Here is a 24,584-nt window from a genome sequence, read left to right as displayed (position 1 = left end):
GGTCCTATCCTGAGGATGCTGAAGTAGTGCATATGGTGTTCTCTGAGTACTTATACTGAACAAAACATAAATACAGGCATTGTATCAGTCATCTGAAAATGAAAAAGCAGCTTGCACCAAGTAGTTGATACTATTAAAGCAACTGAGTAACATTTCTTTTATCTTCTTGAAAAAAATAATGAAATGATGTCTGAGAGTGTCTAAAGAAAGTTTTCTTAAAAGGGGAGCATCATTTATAACCCTGTTCCTAACACATTTTATTCATTTCAGATATGAACACATCAGAATGCTAAAACGGTAAAGGCAAGAAAAACAAAACAGATTAGAACTGGGAAGGCAAAGAGGGAAGCCTTACTATGGGCTTCATTGGTTTCCGCATTTACTGATGCTGGCAAAACCAGCATAAAATGATAGATCTTAAAGACGCCCTCTAAAAAATTATTCTACAGATGTTACTATAATTATTCATAACATGCCTAGCGGTCTTGTTGTGCAGACACCACCTGACTTAGGAGCACACAACTTATCAATGAAAGAACACAAGTCAAACATCCCTCGTTATTAAACCATGTCACACTCTTCCTAGTTCACGGTACTTATTAGACTGCAGATCCCATAATCCTCTTCTGAGTCCCTTCTGCGTTTAATTCAGTTCAGTCTTAAGTAGTTAAAGAAACTGTTTTCAGTGGCAACTAATAACTACTGACCTACAGTGACACTGCCCTACAATAGGCTTGTCAGCACTGAAAAAGTTGTACCAAAGAAGCTGATTAGGACTTCAAGAGGTTTGTAGCAAGAATCAATGGTCGGTCTGTACTAATGCTGTGTTGCCTGCACAGAAATGATAAAAGTGGAACACCATTAGTTATGCCTCATTAAGCTGCGCAACCCTTCTAAAAAGAAATTTGTTTAGCCTGACCAAAATCTAATACAATTTTAAGCTCTCTGTGTTGCATTTTTCAGGGTACCTTAAAACATTCAATAAAATAAAAGGCCAAGGACCAAGAAAAGTAGGAAAGTATATAAACAGGAGTCTTTTACTTCAACGTGTTAGCCATCTGTGTCTAAAGAACAGATACAACAGAAACTGTTTGGAGGGAACAAAGTACATTTCAAACCATGGAGAAAGCCCAAACCTCAAATGTTGATGTGGAAAAATACTTAAAAGTCATGTCTGCTTTAGTATTACCTGTCAAATCTTTGCTGCTGGAAAAGGGGAGGAGGACCCCGCCAGGAATCCTGGGGCCTCATATCTGGAAAATAAACAGGGAAGGGTTAACAGAAAATTTTAAGATGTAATCAAAACCATAAAAACCCTAGAAGAGAACACAGGCAGTAATTCCTCTGACAAAGGACACAGGACCTTTTTCTAGATATGACTCCTGAGGCAAGGGAAACAAAAACAAAAACAAAAACAAAAACAAAAACAAAAACTATTGGGACTACATCAAAATAAAAAGCTTCTGCACAGCAAAGGAAACAATCAACAAAACAAAAAAGACAACCTAGTGATATTCGCAAATCATATATCCAATAAGGGGTTAAAATATATAAAGAACTTCTACAACTCAACACCAAAAAAAGAAAACAAAACAACAAAAACAACAAACACAATCCAATTAAGAAGTAATCATGATTCAGCTACCTATATATTTTTGTGATTAAAAATTCTTGAAAAAAATCTAAGATTGAATATAAACCAAATAAACTAGCATATTATACACAATGCAAATGTACAAAGATATAAAATCAACTGGGTCAGTAAATGTTTTGCTTTATTATTTTTCCTTTGATAATGAAACATAGTTTTAGGAACCCTGGTCATTATACTCTCATTTCTCTCTCCCTGCCTATGTATGTGTGCATGTGTATGTTAAGGTATATACTTTTCACATTTTTTATTTTAAATACTGTGCAAAAGAAAGGTAAAGATTTAGGTTCTTTTCCATAAATACAAACTGAAAGAATAGTAACTTCAATAGAAATCCTGAAATTTTCCCCCTAAGCACGGCAACTGGAAGGAACCCTGCTTCACCTAGCTATTATAAAGTGTAGCCCACACATCTCTCCCAACACAGGCCAGAGAGATGCTAGTAAAGGGACCGCCCACTTTCCTACTGTTTTCTGAGTCAAACCTCTTCCCCTAACACAAAGCTGAATTGCCAATATCTAACTCCAAGAAACAATTACATGGCTGCTGGTTCTGCACGTAAAGGAGCTGAAAGGAGCAGCCCCAAACACTGGTGAGGAAGGCACTCAGTAGCTCAGAAGGTCAGTGTTAACCAACTGCCACTCCATTCCTGTCTCCAGTCTCACAGTCACCTTGGCCACCCTTCTTTAGTGGGGTCCGTGTGTGACCTAATTAAAACAGCTGGTTCCAGGAGTTGTCTAATGAGTTCACTGTGTGAGGACAGTAACCTCCTCCAGACTCCCAAGACCCAAGGACAACAAGGCTTACCATAATGTATTCAGGCTCACATTTTAATGGAAACACAAACTAGAAACATGCTTTTCAAAATTACTTTCTTTTTTAAAATTTTTTTTTTTTTTAACGTTTATTTATTTTTGAGACAGAGAGAGACAGAGCATGAACGGGGGAGGGTCAGAGAGAGGGAGACACAGAATCTGAAGCAGGCTCCAGGCTCTGAGCTGTCAGCACAGAGCCCGACGCGGGGCTCGAACTCATGGACCATGAGATCATGACCTGAGCCGAAGTCGGCCGCTTAACCGACTGAGCCACCCAGGCGCTCCCAAAATTACTTTCTTAAAGGAAAGAAGAAATGAAAGCTCATCTCTGGTTAGGAACCAAAAAAACACAGTCTAGGTTTGCTTTAAAAAAAAAAAAAAAAAAAAAAAAAAAACGGAGAAAAAGAAAAGTAAAATTGTGCTTAAAAGCCCCACAAAGGAGAATATGGAACAAGTACAAGTAGAGGACCTGGCTGTTCACATGATTCCAGTGTGAACAACCCACTACTACTGCCTTGGACTCCCCTGGCCTCGACAAGGTTGACTATGCCACCTGAAGGAAGTTTCCTACGTGGAGAGGTGACCCTTGGCCAGGGTAGGGTGCAACCATAGCCTACTGCTCCTCGGCCAGCCTGAGTGTCCAGCAGCCAAACCCAGAAGAGATGCTTCTCTTACAAAGGAGCAGGAAACTTTCACCACCATTACTTTCATGCAGAAACCCATTTTGAATGAAAATGTGGTATCTCTAGTCAATTTCAATTAAGTCTCTTTTCTTCTCTTCTCTTAAAACCAGACTAGTAATGGTCAAATTGAGGAACACTGCTGAGGAGTTTTCACAGTGGTCATTAGAAATTCCAAACCTGAATGGGAACTCACGAGGCTTACCACACAACCCACAGAAAACAGGGCAAAAAGGATCTCTACAGGCCCAGAATAACTTCTGAATCACTACTACAGACGAAACACAATCAGAAAAAAATCATAATCCTAAGAGGTTAAAACCAGAAATTTTTACAAAAACAGCAATCATCATTTGTATGGTTTATTCCTATGGAAAAACATAAGACACACTTACCTCAAAACATACGTGACTTTCAACACATTACCATTTATGAGAAAGTGATCTACTGAAAGTAAAATCAACTTTTGCGCCACTTTCTCTGATCATTACCTTGTTAAACTTGAAGTCCATTGGTCTATTCATATATTGCACACAAATTAGTTTAGTGAGAATTAGTTTAAATGTTTCCAGAAGTATTTTAAGTGTCTTACATATAGAAAATTAGCTTAACAAAAGTCAAAGGAAATACAGTAAATTTCATTTGATCCCTGTCTAGCTCTGTACTTCATATGTCCATGTCCCAGGATCACAGTGGTAATTAACCCTGGAAACATGACCTTTTTTTTACCATGAAGACTGAATTCTGTGATTCTGGTTCCATAGAATACAAACTCTGCATGGTACTTAACAGAAGCTTCCAAACGGGATCCCTAATAAATTTAAAATCAAGTGAAGGTAACAGAAAGATACATCGACATTAACAGAAACCTTCAGAAATGCTTATCCTAATGTTTCATGACCAATAAAGACAGAAAAAAAGCTTGTATATCTTCTCCTAGAAACAGTACCAATGGAGGGAAAGTCACCATGATCAAGAACACATGTTGATTAGGTTCAAATACGCTACTGGTTAGATTAAGCACAAGATCTGTAAGTAGAACTGGAATATAAAGTTCATTAGCCATGAATACTTTCTTTGGAAAGAAGGAACCCTCTCAATAGTCTACTCATATAACTCTAAGTGCCTAGACAAATGGCCAAAGTCCCTATTCCATCACTTTTAGTATTACAGGTACTTCCCACTCTACTTTGCTTTTACTATTTCTCACTTCCAGAACAAGTGTTTTTACATAAGCAAACTCAGCACATGCAAAAACTATAGTTCTTTGTTAAAATCTAAGCAAATTTCCTATGACGTAAAAATTCTAACACAATTATTAAAACATCTCTTGCTTTCAACCCATAAAAGAAAAATAAAAAGGATCAAAGAAAACCTTTAAGGTACTTTTAAACAGATCTCTTCGTGTGGCTCTGAGAAATATATATAGCCCTTAAGTATTCATAAAGCAGAAATATTTCCTGGCTGATAAGTAATGAAGTAGAAGGTAAAACAAACTTATTATCATTCATTTGTATGGCTCTAACAGAAGATCCATTTGAGAGGGAGAAAAAAAAATTCTGAAGCAGTGAATTGCACTTCAGAAAGGCACAGGCAAGAGAGGAAAAATGACAGTTATTTTTTTCCTTTGGTCTTTAAAAACTTATCTCTTTTCTAAAGCTCTAAGGCCATATAAACCAAGGCTTCACCAATAGCTCCTCAAGTGACAATTTACCTAATCAGCATGGCAATCACAGGAAAGATTCCATGTTTACTGATTGCACTAATCAAAAATCACTTTTCAAATGCGGCTAATTGACAAGTTTACCAACTGAAATGAAGTGAAGTGACATACTGGGTTCTCTGGGTTGGAGAAATGAAATGCTTCATTCACATGGAATGCTCAAGACTGCACTTGACTCCAACAAGTTTTCAGTACCCGGGCCAATTACTCAGCAGCCAAAAACTGACACATCAAAGACAAATCACAAACCAACAGTAAGAAACACCTACAGCAGATAGAGTTTGACCAAATGGTCTCTCTTGTTATTTTGCACCACATGAAGAAAACAGCTATGACAGTACGAACATTAAAAAAAAATTAAATGGCTTATTAGATTTCCATTTTACTAAAACTATTTCTGATCAAATTTTACAGCTCAAGATTCTATAAAAAAGAAGGCTGATCTATCATTTATTATTTTTAAATATTTAAATATTTAAATATTTATTTATTTATTTATTTATTTATTTATTTATTTATTTCTTGTGAGAGAGAGAGAGTGAGCACACCATGTGTGAGCTGGGGAGGGGCAGAGAGAGGGAGAGGGAGAATGTCAAGCAGGTTCTGTGCTAATCACGTGGAACCTGACACGGAGCTCAATCCCACAAATCATGAGACCATGACCTGAACCAAAATCAAGAGTCAGTCACTTAACCGACTGAGACACTCGAGGGCCCCGGGATTTCCTTTCTTGATAGTAGGCACCATTTCTCTGGGCTCATCATATTAACTGTGACCAATTTACTATCTTGCAGTGACCATTCTAGATTAGGACAATTATTATCAGGGAATAACTTGTGAAATGACATGGCTGCCTTCAAGGAAGTCTACTCTCAGAACCCCAAGCTTTTCTAGGTTTTCTTATAACCAAGGGCAATTAAAATTCATTTACTTATCCAAATCCTTCTAAAGCTTTTACAGTTCTGGCTTGATTCCCAATTTTCTCTCTCCAAACCCTCTCCTTTCTGCTGAGCAAGAATCAGACCGTATTACTAACTACCAGCACATGAATGTCTTCAGGTACTTCAACGTGCACAAAAATCAGACTCAGCATATTCTTCCGTATTCCTTTACCCTCCTGGATTTCCAAATTCTCAGTAGTCACCCAGGTGTCCACAGTGCAAAAGTGAGCCTCATCTTCTCTCCCTCGTGTAACATATTCAATTATCCAGCCCTTCAGTTGTTCCTCTCCTATCTTCTCCACTTTGAATCCACTTTGCCATAGATCAGTTCAGATCTTCATCCTTCCCTAACTAAAACAACCACCAAGTCTTTTCCATAACCAACAGAGCTGTGGTTTTAGAAAGGAGATGTAACTGTGCACTCTTCTACTTTAAAAAGAGCTTTAAGAAGCTCTTATACATGAATAGGAAATTTATTAAGGAAAAACTGGTTAGTAAAAATTAGGATCAAAGTACCAATTTTAAAAATTATCCCTTAAAACAAAGATATATTATTCCTTGCTTATCAAATTAGCAAGGACTTTTAAAAAATGATAATACCTGGTATTGGTATATCATTACCAATGGTTAATGCCAAGTTGCTTTAACCACATAACAGAAGGAAAGACAAACAACATCATTACCATCTCAACATGGAGGAAAAGCATTTGATAAAATTCAATACCCACTAGAAACAAGAAACAGAAAAAAACTGGTTCAATATTTCTTATCTAAAAGAAAAAAAAACTACAGTACACATATTTGCTTATTTATTTTTTTAAATTTATTTATTTTGAGAGAGAGAGAGAGAGAGAACAAGCAGGGTAGGGGGAGAGAGAGAGAGTCCGTCCAAGCAGGCTCCACACTGTAGTGCAGAGCCCAATGAGGGGCTCAATCCCCCAAACTGTGAGATCATGACCTAAGACAAAATCAAGAGTCAGACACAACTGACTGATCCACCCAGGCACCCAGCAAACATCACTATTTAATGGTGAAATATTACAAACTTTCCCTTTAAGGCTAGGAATGAAACAAGGATGTCTACCATTACCCAATTACACCAGAGGTCCTAGACAGTGCAATAAAGCAAAAAAGACCAAAAGGCATGAAGATTAGAAAGTCAATAAACAAAACTGTCACCACTTACAGATCACATGATTATGTAGGCATAAAGTCCAGAATATACAAACTTTCAGAATAAATGATTTTAGTAAGGTTGTTGGATACAAAGTCAAATTCAAAAATCAACTACGTTTTGGGGTGCCTACATGGCTCAACTGGTTAAGCATCTGACTTCGGCTCAGGTTATGATCTCATGGCTTGTGGGTTTGAGCCCCATGCCTGCTTCAGATTCTGTGTCTCCCTCTCCTCTGCCCTTCCCCTCCTCTCTCTCTCAAAAACAAATATACATTTAAAAAATTTAAAAAAATTAAAAAACCAACTACATTTCTACATACAAGCAACTGGAAAACGACATTTAAAATATTACTTCTAAAAACACCAACACACATCAAACATCTATGAATATTTTTGTCCTCAATTTTTATTGTGATTTCAACACTTACAGAAAAGCTACAAGAATACAAAGAATTCCCACTGCTCTTCACCCAGAGTTCCCAAATGTTGGCATAAACCTATTCCTCACCTGATGCCAGTTAAAGTGAGAAGGAAAACTAACAGTGATAGTGGAAAACGGTATTCCCAATATAAAAATAATCTCATAACCAGAATATAAAAGAACTCCTAATAAAGCAAAAGGAACAGATTACCCAGTAGAAAAATGGACAAAAGGCTCAAACAGGCATATTACACACACACACACACACACACACAAATGTTCAAGGGTCAATAAATATGAAAAAAGCTCAACTACAGTAAGCATCAAGAAGATGCTAATTCAAATCTGAGTGGGAGACCACTACCCATCCAGTAGAATGGCTAAAAGTGAAAAGCCTAATAATATTTAGGGTTGATTAGAATGTGGAGTAACTGGATCTTCCCTGCACTGATAAAGGAATGCAAACTGGTATAAACTGAATGTAATTTGGGAAACTTATTCACTACAGGTGAATGTGTGCAGAACCCTGACCTTGCAATTCTACTACTAGTCCATACTAATCAGAGATGTTTATATTATGTGTGCTGAGAAACATAAGAATTTCACAGCAGTGCTACTCCAGCAGCCCCAAACTGACCGACCCAAACACAACCCCAACTGGAGAGGGAAATGGTGATGTAGTCACTGATGGAACAGTGTAAGTGATGAAATTTGCAGCAACAATATGGATAAATCTCAGAACAAAATGTCAAACAGAAGAGGGCAAATTTTTTAAAAGGTTAATGGAGTAAGAGTCCCATTATATAAAGTTAAAACAAACCGATGAAACAAATCTATGACACCTGTGTCAGGATAGTAATTACCTTTGATGGGCTAGAGTGGCACCTGGGAAAGCACGTGATGGGGGGAAGGGTGGGCTTCTGGGGACTGGTCCCCGTCTACATTTTGTTTTATTTTGTTGAGAGAGAGAGAGAGAGAGAGAGAGAGAGAGCGAGCGCGCGCACATGTAGGGGAGGAGCAGAGGGTGGGAGGGAGAGAATCTCAAGTAGGCTCCATATGCAGCACAGACCCCACACAGGGCTGGATCTCACAACTGTGAGATCATGAGCTGAGCTGAAATCAAGAGTCAGGCACTCAATTAACCGAACCACCCAGGCACCCCTCTACTTCTTGACCAGAGTAGTGATTACATGAGTGTGTTCATTTCATAAAAATTAATCAAACTGTACACTTGTGACTCAGAACTTTATATGTTACATTTTAATAAAAAAAATATGTGAAAATACATGTATGATCATCCAATTTTCAAAAATTACATATAAGAAGAATATAATGAAAAAAATTACCGCTTTAAAATTGCAGGATCACGGGATTATGGGAGTCTGTTTTATTACCTGCCACATTTTAATTAACAAGAACTACAGTTAAAATTCATTTAAAATGCCACTACAAATATGGAGGAAAAAACCAGCCTCTCCACCCTTGTAATCTGTCCCCATTATGCTCCTGGAATTTTGCACCAGTTATTCTAAGCTTAATACCACCTGACTTTTTGCTGTGTATTTCTAAGCCCAAATGCCCCACTGTAGTAGGCTCAATTTAAATAGCGTATTCTTCCTGATTTTTTTCCCATAAACGTTTTCATTCCTACCATTCCCATCCCCTTTGAAAAGATGTTAAGTATAGAGTTCCAGCACTAATCCTCAGGTAGCTCAATGTTACAAGTCACCACGCAGAGAGGGCCACTTGTGTCTTGCTCTAAGTCAATCCTTACTTTATAAAACTTATTTCCCATTTTTAATGATGTAATTAAAATAGAGACTAACTGGAATAGATTCTAATTAAAGTCTCTTTCTAAGTATAAACAAATTAGATCTCATAAGAACTGTAACAATGGCAAAAGAGGAGTTACTCAAAGTAATAAAAAGGGAGAGGTGAACCCACTATTTGAAGTAAAATGCACAGATGCTCGTAAGAGGTAACTGTTCCTAAAGAAGGCAAACTAAGAACTATAAACTTGCAGGCCCCAAAAGACATGAAATTCTCTACCTCTGGTGTGACCCTGATAAATAAAAGAATTTTCTGACTTCCTTCTTTCTCTTACTGTTGGAGAAGAATTCTGCAGACTGATAGGGGACCTGAGAATGAAGCACTCAGATTTATACAAACTGCACACTGAGTGAGTGATTTTCTGTGAAGGGAATCCATGTTTTGTTTACAGATTCTCATGTGGGCCTAGGATTCCCTAAAAGATCTAGGCAACATTTCCCAAAGTGTATACCATGAGTGATACACACAATCAATTTCTGGGGGTCTGTGAACAAGCTTTTTGTCTTTACAGTTATGTATTTGACATATATTTGAAAAAAATACAACTAGCACATCAAACTCATGTCACACGGTATTGATATACAGTAAAACCTTGGATTGCGAGTAACTTGTTCTGCAACTGTTCTGCAAGACAAGCAAACATTTCCAATAAATTTTAACTTGATAAAATGAGTAGTTGATACGAGTAGTACGTGATGCTGAATGTCACATGATCACAACTGAGCCAATGGTTCTTGAAATTCGCTTTGATATACAAAGTGCTTTGGATTACAAGCATGTTTCTGGAATGAATTATACTTGCAAACTAAGGTTTTACTGTAATTTATGTATTCAAAATAAATCAAGTTAAAAAAAAAAAAGACTTTAAAAAGTTTTAAGTAAGTAGCTGGGTGATTATGGTGGCAGCAAGCCCAGTGACTGGGCCTTAGGAAACATGAAATGGAAGGAAGCTGCATAATGGAGAACACATGCTTTTACCTTTGCTACTCAAACCTCTTTCCAAATCTCTCAAAGTTTACTAGACGCAACAACCTCAGGAATGCCACATAACCATCATCTTGAGAAAGAACCTATGGAGATTATACTTGGCTCTAGCATTCTGTGTCTCAATTTTTTTCCCCACCTGGAAGCTGTGATACCATTATGCATAGAAGTGCATGGTGAAGAGCCATTAGAAAAAAGGAACTGGCAAGGAATGTGTCAATAAACAGCTGGCTTTAACTGTGGAGGGGTGCCTAGGTGGCTGAGTCAGTTAAGCATCCGACTTATGCTCATGTCATGATCTCAAGGTATGTGAGTTCAGTCCCCGTCAAGCCCTGCATTGGGCTTAGTACTGACAACTTGAGCCTGCTTTGGACTCTGTTTCCCTCTCTCTGCCCCTCTCCTGCTCCCAAATGAGCATGCACATGCACTCTCTCTCAAAAATAAACATTAAAAAAAAACCAATAAGCTGGATGTGCTTTCAGCATTTACTAGTAAAATTTCAGGGCATAGGTAGCTCTTTCAAAGGGATGAGACTCTTGTTGTATGTGGCATGGCTTGATAATATATATATGGAAATATACAGAAATGTTATTTGCTGAATCTTGGGGGGAAAGGAATTAAGTAAATTACTGCACCAAGCAGATCCCCACAAGACCCATTAAATTCTGTACCCCTTCTGTGTTCATTAAATAGAATAAAACCGCTGAACTCCATGGTTTTCATGGAGTCTGATAATGCTCCATTCAATGTCAAGCCACATAGCATACAGAGAAAGAGAGACAGAATACACTGAACACAGAGGGCTCTGAGAGAGACACCTTTAGAACCCATTTCTTCCTGGATACTAGATTAGGAAAATCTGGGTGGGCTTTAGGTTAAAATATGGGTTTATAACTTAATTAGCATGCAAACAGTGGTAGGCACATATCATAAATACTTCCCAACAATCTTCACATTAATCTGGTATTTCTTTGACAACTCCAAGATTGATTTTTTTATTTAAAAAAAATTTTTTTTAATGTTTATTTTTGAAGGAGAGAGAGACCGAGTGTGAGCGGGGGAGGAGCAGAGAGAGAGCAAGACACAGAATCCAAGGCAACTTTAGGCTCTGAGCTGTCAGCACAGAGCCCAACGCAGGGTTTTATCTCATGAACCGTGAGATCATAACCTGAGCAGAAGTTGGACGCTTAACCACCTGAGCCACCCAGGTGCGCCCCCCCCCCCCGTTTTTTTAAACATTTTTTAAAATGTTTATTTTTGAGAGAGACAGAGACAGAGACAGAGAGACACAGAGAGAGAGAGAGAGCACACACATGGGACAGTGGCAGAGAAAGGAGACAGAGAATGCCAAGGAGGCTCCATCCGTGCTGTCAGCGCAGACCCTGATCTGGGCTTGAACTCCTGAACCCATGAGATCATGACCTGAGCCGAAACCAAGAGTCGGGTGCTCAACCACTTAACCAACTGAACCACCCAGGCACCCCTACAACTTCGGTTGAAAAAGATTTCTTACAGCAGCTCCCTCTATTTTTGTTAATTAATTTTCATGAAATATTTCAAGCATTCAGAAAGAAACTTAAATAAATGACACTTAGATTTAACAAATGTTAGCATCTTGCTACAGTCAAATCCCCCTGCTGCCATGCTGCCATTGTTTGGTTGGGTAGCAACCAGACAACTAGGAATGACCTTACAAAGAAAATGGTTTTGAGAACCTGGCACATGACTTCTACTTTCTTGGTAAACAAACACAACCACGGAACTCAAAAATAACAATATGGGAATACAGTTTAAAATTAATACAGAATCTATGAAAAGTCTAACCTTTAACTCTTTCTTCCCTCTGTCCACTGCCAATTCAAATGCCATGTAACTATTTTCAATGGGTAACATTTCCAGACCACTTCTGTGCACAAAACTGGTTACCAGGGGTTAGGGAAGGGCCAAGATTTTCATAGAACCAGAGTTAAAGGAGTATTACTACCTAAAGCAATGCCTGGCTTTATCCTAAGGAATCCTGAGATACAATATGCATCGTGAGAAAGGGATACTGTCAGCTTTCAATTGATTAAGAGGTTGCAATTCCATATCTAGCATCTGATTTAACTGCCCCAATACTTGTATTAATGAAGTAAGTAGCCAATCTCTCCACATATTTCTTTCTGCATACGTTCACTCTAGTAGAGTTACAGATGAAAATAAGAAATCCAGTTCATATTATTCAATTAACTATACACAGCCAAGATAAAAGTATCTTCAAAATTTACATGAAGCATTCTCTTACAGTTCTCCTAAATTATGTTTTTTAAGTCCACTATCTCTGCCCTGATAAATCTTTTTAGCAATGAGATTAGGTTGGTTTACCTTTGTTGTAATATTTAATTTAGCATGTAAAATAATCAACTAACAAAAACTTACTTGACATGAGTTTTGGAATCTGGGCTTGTCCTCTCAACAGTGGCCTGTATAAGTTTCCCTGATAGGTCGCAGGTGGTGGTGCAGCATTGCCGTAAACGCCAGCCCCTGAGCCCCTTGGCATAACATGGCTGTAAAAGGACCCCACCAACCAGAAAACAAATTATAGATCTAGCCACCACATCATAGCTGACACAAATTAAATAAATGCTAGTAGTGGTCTCTTTACTACTAGATGTGATTAAGAGAACACAACCTTAAAAGATTTATAATTAACAAAGTTCAAAATAGTACCACGGATAGTAATGGTGACAGAATATGTTCATTTGCCACACCAAGATTCTTAATTGGTAATTATTTAAGTATGTATTAATTAATTGCTAATTACTAAATTAATTAATTTATTAATTACTTCATGCAAAAAGTGAGTCTACTTTTCTTTTTTGTATCATATTTCAGTTTTGTCCTTAAGGACCCATGCTGTTGCTATCACTGTATACATTGCTGCTCTGTATCTTGCTATTTTCAATTATATCAAACATTACCCTATAGTTGTCATAGTCTGCAAAATTATAATATGTACACCTACAGAATACCATGGTGACATCTTCTAGTTTACTAAACTATTCCTCTCATTGAGTATTACTATTATTGATAACAATTCATTAGAGATTTGGGCATATAACTTTATGCTTCTCTAAAATTATTTTCTCAGGACAAATTCCAAGGAGTAGGAATTTGGATCAAAGTTAAGAGTTACTGTATTGATCATGTATCATACTACGTACTTGTTATGTATTACGCATTACATATATGGTAACATATTGAGTAACACTTTAAACAGATTCTGCCGCATATTAATTCAGCTAAAACTTTGAGGGTAAAGAGAATGTTTTATTCCTTTGAAATAACTGTCAGAAAGACAGCAAAACCTCTTAAGGGAAAATAACAGAATTCTCAAGCAATACATAAAGCATAATACATATACCAAAGAAACGGAAGTGAATTTTAAAAAATGAAGAAGAGCATAAAAGCATCAAAGTCATTAAAATATTTGCCAACTAGGCTTCTTAAGTATTTATGACATAAACATTGACCTAATGCCTGTGAATGATTCCAAAAAAGCAAAATATACAAAGGACAGCAAACTACCACTCACCCCAAAGTCCTGAATGCAGCCTGATCCAGATGGACAGGCCGCCGGTCCCGACTGAAGCCAAGCTGGGGCTTCCACTGCCGTCCATTGCTGGACTTTTCCCAGTCACTTGGTTTCAGTACTGGTGCTGGTTTTCTGACCATTTGAAAATACAATATTCAGTACTGGGATGAACATTGTTCATACAAAATAAAACTAGTTTATATTTAATGGCCACATCGCTGTTACCTTGCTCCTGGAAGCATTACAGCTTTAAAAATGTAGTCTTCAGCAAACTGTGGGTCTTTAAAATTAATACTAGAAGAGAGCAAAATACAATTTAGTGATTTTAATATTACCTTGGCTTAACTATTTTAAACTGAGGTACTTTTCATGTTTTAAAAAAAGAGTAATTAAAATTCCAAAGTCTTCTCCAAAAATTCTTTTAACTGATAGTTTCATCAAATGGCTGAATATTTCCTTCCCCAAGCTAATCGCTAGTACACAGCCTTCATGTAATTTTCTGTGTGGGAAGAGCCATGCTCTCACTAACTGTGGGTGACCACAGACAAAGGACAGACCCTGCCTCAACTCTCGAGAAATACCAACAGGATACTGGAGATAGATGGAAGAGGTTTGCAACAACAAGAAATTTCAAAAAACGCCTTTCATTCTGTTTAGTGTAGGGCGAAGACTTTCCCTCTAGCATCTTAGGGAAGATTGGCTCTTGTCACAAAAATAAGATGCAAATGCCACCGGAAACACTTGCAAACTCAGAAAGTGAACACAAATAATCTATGGAGAAAAAAACATTAAATTTCCCAGTTGGAACCCTGTATCATGCTCTATTAGGATGTTTCTCTTCCATCAGGAATGGTCACACTTTGAAAACTGCAGAGTGACTTTTTTATAAGTCTGTACTCTTGGACTGTGAATATAAGCTTGATCAAGCTTCCTTTCTGGTGGGGTGAGTGTGTCCCAAAGCCTGGTAAGTACACAAGTTTTCCTTTTGACACAGCAGTTAAGACTCTGGATACATACAAGGTTTATACCTAAGGATATTCACAACATTAGTATTCATGTTGAAAAACTAAAACCGAAGTGTATGAGTAATAGCGGAGTGGTTAAAGAAACTAAGGTTCTCCCTAAAAACGGAATCCTCAATTGACATTACAAAAAATTTAGTAAGAGAACACCCACTGACATGGGGAAAATACATATACAACAGACTAGACATATATTCACCAAAAAGTTATCAGTGATGTTCACTGTATTATCATCGCCTTTCCTTCTCTGTGTTTTTTTAGTATTTCCAAAATTCCTCCATGACTGCAATCAGTTGAAAAAGGTTTTATTCAAAAAGGTTTTATTGAACTGGTTGACATTTGAGACAGCTAACTTTTTTTTCTTCAAATACTGCCACTTTATATTATTAGGGTCTATTTTCGTTGCACTGGGATTTAACTGTATATTTTAAGTACAGAAAAATAACTTCATTTATAATAAAAATGCGGAGTTCAAGAGCAGCTGAACAATACTTCATTTACTCAATCCATTCCTCTTACAACTCACTCTTCACTGGCAACCGCCTTTATCTCAAATGTTCTCTACTGGGCAAGGTGGCTTAGGGCAGTGTTACAGGTTTAAAAGGGTGGCAGAGAAAATGGTAGTTAAGTACAGGAGTTCATTAGGGCCTTCTAGGTACAAAGTAAAGACAGAAAATCGGTAATAAAGCAACACTTGCAACTAAAGTGTCTCAAAGCAGGTATCTTTGTGTCAGCAGGGCTTTTCGGCAGTTTACCAAACAAGCTTTAAGAGTTCCCACAGCACACATGGTCTCAGAGTAGTGTGGGGGCACAAATGGCGGCCAGGGAGCAACCCTGCTTCCCCTTCTGTTAAAGGAAATAAGAAATGTTTAATAATATTTTCATAAGGAAGGAAAGTGGAAAAGGCAACAACACATGCAGAAAAGATGCTGAGTCAAAGCATGTGTATGCACATGCCTTCCATACATGTCTTTGTGTGGGATCAAAGCATGTGCGTATGGAGAAGAGGGAAGAGTATTCTTTCACAGGGGACCAAGGAAAACATCATCCAAGAGGCCTTGGTATAAGGTGGGACAGGACTGGTTACCAAATGAGAGAGGAAATAAATGTAACCAAGATGTGGAAAGGGGTCCCAGGACCAAGGAATAGCTCAGTTGAATTGGAACAGCAGCTGTACGAAAGTGATCTGAGTGATTACATCCTCAATTCTCCCAAGAAAGATTCATAACTAGTTCCATTCTAAAGGAGCAGGACGACACAAACCAACTTGTTACACGCAATGAATGCTTTAAGTTCTCAAGCCTTAACTCCCAGGTGGAACCTCAGTTGGAAAGAGCTAGACTGGACCAAAAAGTTTGTGAACAGAAGTGGGCAGGAAGACAGGCTGCCTGAACTGGGTTAATGTCATCAGGAGGCTGTCCTGAACACAACATGAAGCTGCTTCAGGCAGTGATGGAGTAAATATAATCAAGGAGGCAATTCAAACAGAACCTCCTGGCAACAGTGTGTCAGAGAGCAGAGGGAGAGAACCAAAAGAAGGTCTTCAACACAGTCTAGACAAGGGCCTTCAATGTGTGCTTAAGATGAGAATGCTGGGCAGGCAAAAGAAATGGCAGGGCTGCAAGTGGAATGAAGAACACACTGAGGTGAGGGCTTGAGATGAAGATCTGCAAGTCATGTGCAGGAAGACTGGAAGCTAAGTGAAGGAAACAGCAAAGGTAAGGAGATAACCCCAGGGTCACAGGGATAATCTCTCCTGAACGACAATGGTTACAATCAGAGATTTAGTAAGACAGCTGAAATCAGTGTTTGAGAAAACAAATCCATTTATTTATGAAAGATGCAGTTTACTGTATGTCAACTGTTCCTCAACAAAACTGCTTTAAAAATCCCATCCTTGGGGTACCTGGGTGACTCAGTCAGTTAAGCATCTGACTCTTGGTTTCAGCTCAGGTCATGATCTCGAGGTTCATGAGTTTGAGCCTGTCACTCACTGGGTGCTGTGCTGACAGTGCAGAGCTTGCTTGTGATTCTCTCTCTCCCTCTGTGTCTGCCCCTTCCTTGCTTGCACCCTCTCTCAAAATAAATAAATCAACATTAAAAAAAAATTCCATCCTTCATGCTCATGCTCTAAAAGGGAAAACATTTCCAAGGTAATAGGAAAAAAAATCTCCAACATCTCCCCTACTTCCTCTCAGAACCAAACTCCACAAAGTGATCTATATACTTAATAGGGAGGGAACAAACCATTAGGAGACAGAAAGGGTGCATCTAAAAATAAGTTTGGAGGTCCCTATTGAAGGGACAAGGGATACTATTTTTGACCTCAAAGATTAAAGCATTCTTTTCCCTTGGACCTTTGAGTACAATTTGAAGACTTACTCTCTCCGAAATGAATTAAGCTTTCACTGGTTGAGATTTTTTTTAGTAATTTGTTCCCAAAAATATATACTAAGAACTATTACATTTTTAGAAATTAAAGAACAAAAGAAGCTAAAGCACAACTCAACTGTATTTTTCCAATGTGATAACATCAGCTGCAACTTAAACAAACATCTCTAAAAAGAGAAACATGCAAAGAGGCGGGAACTCATTAGGCAAAGTCCCAAAGGGGAACTGTATTGAGATCCAAGCTTTTAAAGTTCCTTCATTTTTTTCAGGTTTATTTATGTAAGTAATTAAAATTCTTATAGGCAGAGAAACTAAAATAATAGAAATTATTTTATTATAATAAAATATATAAGTAAAAATAATAGAAATAATAAAGAAAAAAATGCAGATTACTCTGACAAATTTCTACCACCAGAAACAAAAGAGCTTAACTGTAGAGCGCACCAGGGGAAGGAAAGCAGTATCAGGGACATAAGACAGAAGCAGCTTCAGGGAGGAAATGAGTTAACAGAACAGCTTATACATTCAACAGACTGTCCAGCTAAGGTAAGAGAACTGTGTTTAGACGTACACTGCTTCATCCAGCTTCATCTAATTCTGTAAACAGGACTATTTTCACCACTTCTAGGTGGCACCGTGCTGACTCATCCGGCACAAACTTCTACCCACCGAGAAGCCCTGCCCCAGGAGAAGTATGATGGACCCCTCCCTTGGTAGGGAACTTCCCTATTATTTCATATAATCACCTAGTTGTTATCACAAACACACTAAGGACAAAAATATAAAAATTGTAAACTTAAGCATGGTTGAAAATAACAAAATTGAGCAGTGCTTTTATCTGTATCACAAGTAGCACTTTAGACACTATTAGAAGAAAATACTACAGCAAAGTCTTAACAGGAAAGGAAAGGAATGTACAACACCCCTTTCCAACTCAATTCACTTTAAGAATTACCCTTAGAAATGCTATTTTAAGTACTATTACTGTTTGAGAGTGCTAGTACACTTCACAAAGATAGCAGAAAACTCTAAATATCAAGTTACTGCCTGCACTCCCCATTTTTACCCCACCTTTCCCTGATACCTTCTGTAATTAATGCTAAATCAGCATACCACTGCAAACTATTCTTGTAGGGAAAACTTCATGATTCATATACTTGACATTTTAAAGCACTTAAAGAGTTTATAGGACTTAAGATGTCTTTTCTGACATGCTGTCAGAAGTGGCTAACCAGGTAGTGGAAGATAAACCCTTCCAAGAGTTTTCACCATCAAGTCTGTGACTGTATATACTCCACTTCCTCTAGGCTTCTGATTTCAAATCACCTGCTTGCCAGCCATGAGCATTATAGACACTGCAGTAACAGTTACATTAAAAAACCTCCTTGAAGAGATAAAACACTCTATCCCTTGCCTGAGTCATCCAAAGGTGACTACAGAAAGTTTAAGAAACACTTCTTTGAAGAAATAAGGGCTCCTGGAAGGCTCTGTAAAACACTGGGCTTTGACACTATGAACACTATGAACAACTGGGCTTTTACACAGGTTCAGAACTATGCTAGGTGCTATGAGAAAAAAAGAAAACTAAATGCTGCTGATGAAAATAACACACAAGAAGATCATATAAATTACAGATCACCTTGTAGAACAGAAGAAAAGCTATGAAGGATAGGCTATAAAGGAACGGGCATTCCAAACAATGAGAGGAAGATACAGAGGTCAGTGTGATAGTGATGGGAAGAGCATGGTTACAAGGAGGAGGGACGTGTCTGTGAGCAACTGCGTGGATTTAAGCACAGAGCAATGGCTCTGCCAAACTGACAGACCTCGACAAAGCAAAGTTTAATTCCACTGGCACTCTAGAGCAAAGATTTCTGAGGACTGGTAGTGCTTTTAAGAGAGAGAAGACTTATAGCATATGCCAACAGAGTCAGTGGGAAGGTTAAATCAAATAAATCAGCTGGGAAGTCACTATAGTAATTCAGGAGAAGAAACTATAAAATAAAGGAAAAAAAAAAAAACCCTACAAAATAGGCCCACTGGGAAGAGCCAGGGATAAAAAATAACAGGGGAAAAAAATTCCAGAACAGTGGTGTAGATACAGGGATTATTGTAGAATGAGAGGCTAAGCACATGGAATGTAATATAGAACTAGAGGCTCCTGAGTCTGGGCAACTGCTCAGAGACAGAAAAGAGAGATCAGCCAGGAGAACAAGTGACAGGCACTGGACAAAGAAGTACGGAACACTGAATGTGAGGTAAAACAAAGAGGCGTGTGTGTGTGTGTGTGTGTGTCTACTCCAGAAGAACAGAAAATTGTGCCGCTGCAGTGGAAGAGAACTTCCCTTTAATTTTAAAATCATATGAGGTTGTATATACTTATGAGGTTTTATATATTTAAAGTTAACAAACAATATTCTAAAGATATTACAGCTAAGCAAATTACAATGGTGAAATGCAGGATGAGGAAAATTAAAGGGGATAGCTCAGTTCTATTCAAAGTTAAGCTACTAATATACTGACTGATTTATGGGATCAGAATTAGAAAAGAATAAAAGATTTCCTAGGTCACAGCCACCTCTATTTTCTAAGGGTCCTTCTAGGAACTTAAACACTTCAACAACCTCTCTCATACACTTTCCTACTACAAGTAAGACCAATGCGATGGGAAGAACCCACCTACACTCAATGGTTTCTCTGATGTGGAATGGAATACCAGATGCACCCAAACAGAGAAGGGAAAAGATGCCAGGAGTCAAAACAGAGAGAAATAACTGCAGTTGGCACCGGAGGCTGCATTCGTAGATTTTCCCTTACAGAGCAAACACAACACTGGGATGAACAACAAGCCCCCAAACAAACAAACACACACACAAAAATATGCAGTAAACTGGATCAACCTCATTACCCCTCAGGGGAAACAATGAAAATTACCTCATAAGGTAAAAATTAATGTGGTCTTTCACAAATCTCTAGGAAATTAACTCAAATCAATTTTATTATGAAGCTTTTTTCAACATGTACCTGAATATACACGTAGGGATTTATCTTATACATCAGATAATCTTGTGAACATAATGGATACCAAATAATACCAAAGGCCCCTCAGGCTCATAACCAACCAACACTAACACCACCATACAAACAGAAGCTAAAGGATTTGTCAATTTTGTAATTCTTCCCTTGGACAAGTTTCTCTATCCTAATTAGAAAGGTAAGTAAAGTTAACTACTTCTAGAGGGCTGGGCAGAAAGGCTCTTGAAAACATGCAGAAAAACAGAGGAGCACAAGCAAACATGTGACAATCTGAAGACGGATCCAGTGGGATTAAATGACCTGAAGCACCACTGCAAGGCAGAGACCCCAAGGGTGAACACAGAGCATCCTCAATGGATCTGCCCAAACCAGACTATTCATGAAGGGCTCAAGAGCTTGGCTCACAATTCTAACTCCACCCATAACAGAAGAGCTCAAAGACAAAGAGCTAGAACAAATTATGTGTAAAGATAAACAAAACATGTGCGTAAAGATAAATAAAAGCAACTAATCTAGAAAGATTTTCCAAATTCATGACAGTTTTTTTTAAATAAAAGTCCTTCTCACTTGTTGGGATGAGCACTGGGCGTTGTATGGAAACCAATTTGGAAACAAATTATATTATAAAAAAGAAAAAAGAAAAAGAAAACATCACATTCAGTCTATCACCACAATAAATACATACATACATACATACATACCTCCTAAAATTGCAGGTGCTACCTAAATCCATTAAGGATAGGAAAATGAACATGCTTTCACTTTATAATGATAAATCTAAAATGCTTCCCAAGAATCAGAGAAATAGTATGAGTGGGAAATCGCCTTCCCACACAGGCTTTTACAAAATCCTCGATTCACTAAGATGTGTTTGCCTTAGTCTTGCCTGAAGACTGCAGAAAATGATAGTAACAAAAACCCTGTTGTCAAGATTAGTAATTACATACACTAATTAAGCAAATAGTAATTTGTTGGTTTTTAATTCTAAACAATCATATTATATTTTACACACAGAAAATGCTATCATCATGCAAGAAATGAAATATAAGTAAGTTTTCCAGGTAGCAGAAATTAGCCCTTTAAGTTTATCTATTAATTGTTGGTAAAAATTTCTATAAAATCATTCTATCTCAACCAAAGTAAAGGATGTAATAGTTTTGTTTTTAAACTCTGCAGAGCCACAACTGTAAATATAATTAAAATAATCTGCTGTAACACAGTGAAGCTGTGTGGGCCTCTGGGGTGTAGAGGTCTGTTTGCTCCTACATACAACTACTCCTACAAACTCTTACTTTCTACCTCCCACTTACTAATCTGGGAAGAATTAGAGGTTGTCAAGGGAAACCAGAAAGCCGAGAAGCAAGCTTGTTCAATCAGTAACTTTAACAATATACATAATTTAAAGTCAAGAGGCTCTGTTCCAAGGTTTGCAACACAGGGACTCTCGAATCTCAAAGCATTGGTAGATTAATAGCTGCCATTTCCTTGTGATTCAGAGGTCTTTTTAGACTTATTTGCAAGTTACAGAGCTGTGTTTTGGTCAAATGACGTGAATTTTGGAAGACTTACCTGATTGCAGTGTTCTGTGCCAGATCTCGTAACATGGGGACAGGAGAACATACTATTCTAAAGACAAGGAAGACAGTTAAGTTGTAGCCTTCTGGATACGTGGAAGTAAGATATTACTTTAGGAAAGAGAACTCATTAAAATGTACCAACAAAAACAACATAACCAATTATAGCTTTCAAAAGGACCCTGTCTTCCTTGTTTGCAATCTCCTTAACAGAAAACTATTTTCTGCAAAAGGCTCGTATCAGAATTTGTAAAGGATACAAACAAATCAAAAAAGGGGCGTCAGGGGAATAAATAACCAAACAGAAGAATAGAACAGGTACTTTATAAATGAGGAAAACCAACTGGTTAATAAATATACCATATGGCATTTGATTTCATTAGTAATCAGAGAAAGGCAACTGTAAGCCAACAGGCATCCACTAAATTGACAAAAATTAAAGTCATGACAATTCCAAAGGTTTACAGGAATGCAGAGCAACACCTCTCACAAACTGCCACTGAGATTATAAAATAGTGTAATCACTTTGGAAAACCATCCAATATTATGTAGAAAAGAAGATACACATACTCTGTGACCAAGAATTCCCAAACTCTTATCTCAGAACGCCTTTAAAACATTCCTAAAAATCAAGGACCTCAAAAAGCTTTTGCTTACATTGGTTATGTCTATCAATATATACCTTTTAAAAATTAAAACTACAAAATTTCTAAAATACTAATTTAAAGATAACAATAATAAACCTATAACATAAATAACATTTTAATGAAAAACTATATTTTACAAAATGAAAGAAAAATAATGAGAAGTGTCATTGTCTTACATTTCTGAAAATTTCTTTAATATCTGGTTTAATATCTATCTCAATAGCTGGATTCTCTTATCTGCTTCTGATTTAATCTCCTAAGATATCTATCACACTACATTCAGTTTCTGGAAAACTCCATTGTACACTCAAGACAGAAAGAGAGTGAGAAAAGCAAATATATCACAGCATCTTAGTATTATCATGAAAATAATTTTGACCTCATGGATCTCCTGAAAGGGCTTTAGGAAACCCCAGGGCTCCCTATACACAGTGACATAGCCACTGGGTTGAAGAGCTGGGCTCTCACCCCAAGTCTTTTTCATAGTGCAGCAGGTTTTCTGTTTTGTTTTCTCACTATTACTAGAAAATAAAACATGTAGGCAACAAAGACAAAATGCTAACTAAACTTCTTCCCAGTTGTACCAATTTACACAAATAAATGCTTACTGATCTGGAAGAACGGCTTCTTCATCCAAAGAAAATTTTCCTTGCATTCCATGACATAGTTCAGGAGGTACATCCACTGGCTGTGGAAAAATGCATTCTTGATCATATATCCAGAAGAATGGAAAGCAGGGACTCACACGTCTACTTGTATGCCAATGCTCATAGAAGCACTATTCTTAAAAGCCAGGAGGAGGAAACAACCTAAGTTCCCATCAACAGATGAATGGATAAACAAAATGTGGTATATACACACAATGGCCATTAAAGGAATGAAATTCTGACACCTGCTACAACATGGATGAACCCTGAAAACATTAAGCTAAGTAAAGTAAGTCAGACACAAGAGGACAAATACTGCATGATTCCATTTATGTGAGTTACCAAGAACAGGTAAATTCTTAGAAAGTAGAATAGAAGTTACCAAAAGTAAGAGGAGGAGAATGGAGATGTATCATTTAATATTGTTTAATGGATACCCAGTTCTGGAACTGGACAGTGGTGATGGCTGCACAACACTGTACACAGACTTAATGCCAAAAAAATCACACACTTTTTAAGGGTTTTTAAAAAGTTAAAATGGTACACTTGTTTCTGTTTTATCAAAATTTAAAAAATGCATTTCTGATTAATCAAATAATTACACTGTCTAAAAACACCTCATGATGGAAAAAGAGACCATACCTCTGTGGAACCTGTCTGATAGAGCTCCAAAATGAAGTCGTGAAGTGGGTGATGTTTCCCCACAAATAAGACATCGCCTCCAAGACTGTTTCTTTTAGCTGGGAGGAAAGTAAGGAAAGAATAAAGATCAAACAATTACATCTACAAGCACAACTTTTATGAGAAAATTAAACATCTAAATTTTGTTTTATTTTTTAAAGTTTATTTTGAGAGAGAATCCCAAGCAGGCTCAGTGCTGTCAGTGCAGAGGCTGACACAGAGCTCAATCTCACAAACTGTGGGATCAAGACCTGAGCTGAGATCAAGAGTCAGATGCTTAATCGACTGGGCCTTTCAGGTACCCCAAGAAATCTAAATTTTTAAAACTTAAACCTAAGTTTTTTAAAACTTAAACCTAAAAACCTAAATTTTTAAAACTTAAGTATAAAGTTTACAAAAAATAATTTAAAAGTTATAGGCCAAAATGTGTGAAGCCTCTATGAAAGAAAAATAATTTTTGACAATAAGGTTTCAAAGATCAATGACTCGGAAAAAATTATCACTAAAAGATATCTGAATATAGTATTGTAAGGTAAGGGACAAAGTTATCTGTACAGAACTCATTTGCGTTAAGAAATATAAAACCATTTCATGAGGAAACCCAAACAAATTATACCATCTGATAACAAAGACTATTCTAAGGATGGCTGACAGAGAAATTATTTCTATAGGTTTATCATACTGGTGTTAAATAAATTTCCCAATAGAATCTAGCTTCCCAATTTCCCAATACTTTTAACTATCAGTATTAATGACAAAATGCCACTGTTTGTAATAAAATAACATTTTAG

General features: G+C 37.4%; 1 protein-coding gene across 2 annotated transcripts in view; it reads right to left on the bottom strand.

The window, feature by feature from the left end:
- The window catches only part of XRN2 (5'-3' exoribonuclease 2), a 77,807-nt gene that overhangs the window by 6,648 nt on the left and 46,575 nt on the right, over nt 1-24,584 (bottom strand). For both annotated transcript variants that reach the window (XM_049651209.1, XM_049651208.1), the window contains 7 exons: nt 23,755-23,852; nt 23,074-23,153; nt 21,814-21,870; nt 14,021-14,089; nt 13,796-13,927; nt 12,640-12,767; nt 1,190-1,253 (listed from right to left, as the gene is read on the bottom strand). In XM_049651209.1, coding sequence (XP_049507166.1) covers nt 1,190-1,253; nt 12,640-12,767; nt 13,796-13,927; nt 14,021-14,089; nt 21,814-21,870; nt 23,074-23,153; nt 23,755-23,852 — 628 coding nt within the window. The remainder of the gene's footprint in view (nt 1-1,189; nt 1,254-12,639; nt 12,768-13,795; nt 13,928-14,020; nt 14,090-21,813; nt 21,871-23,073; nt 23,154-23,754; nt 23,853-24,584) is intronic.

This window comes from Panthera uncia, assembly GCF_023721935.1.
Source record: "Panthera uncia isolate 11264 chromosome A3 unlocalized genomic scaffold, Puncia_PCG_1.0 HiC_scaffold_11, whole genome shotgun sequence".
NCBI lineage: Eukaryota > Metazoa > Chordata > Mammalia > Carnivora > Felidae > Panthera > Panthera uncia.
This window is presented reverse-complemented; position numbering and strand designations above follow the sequence as displayed.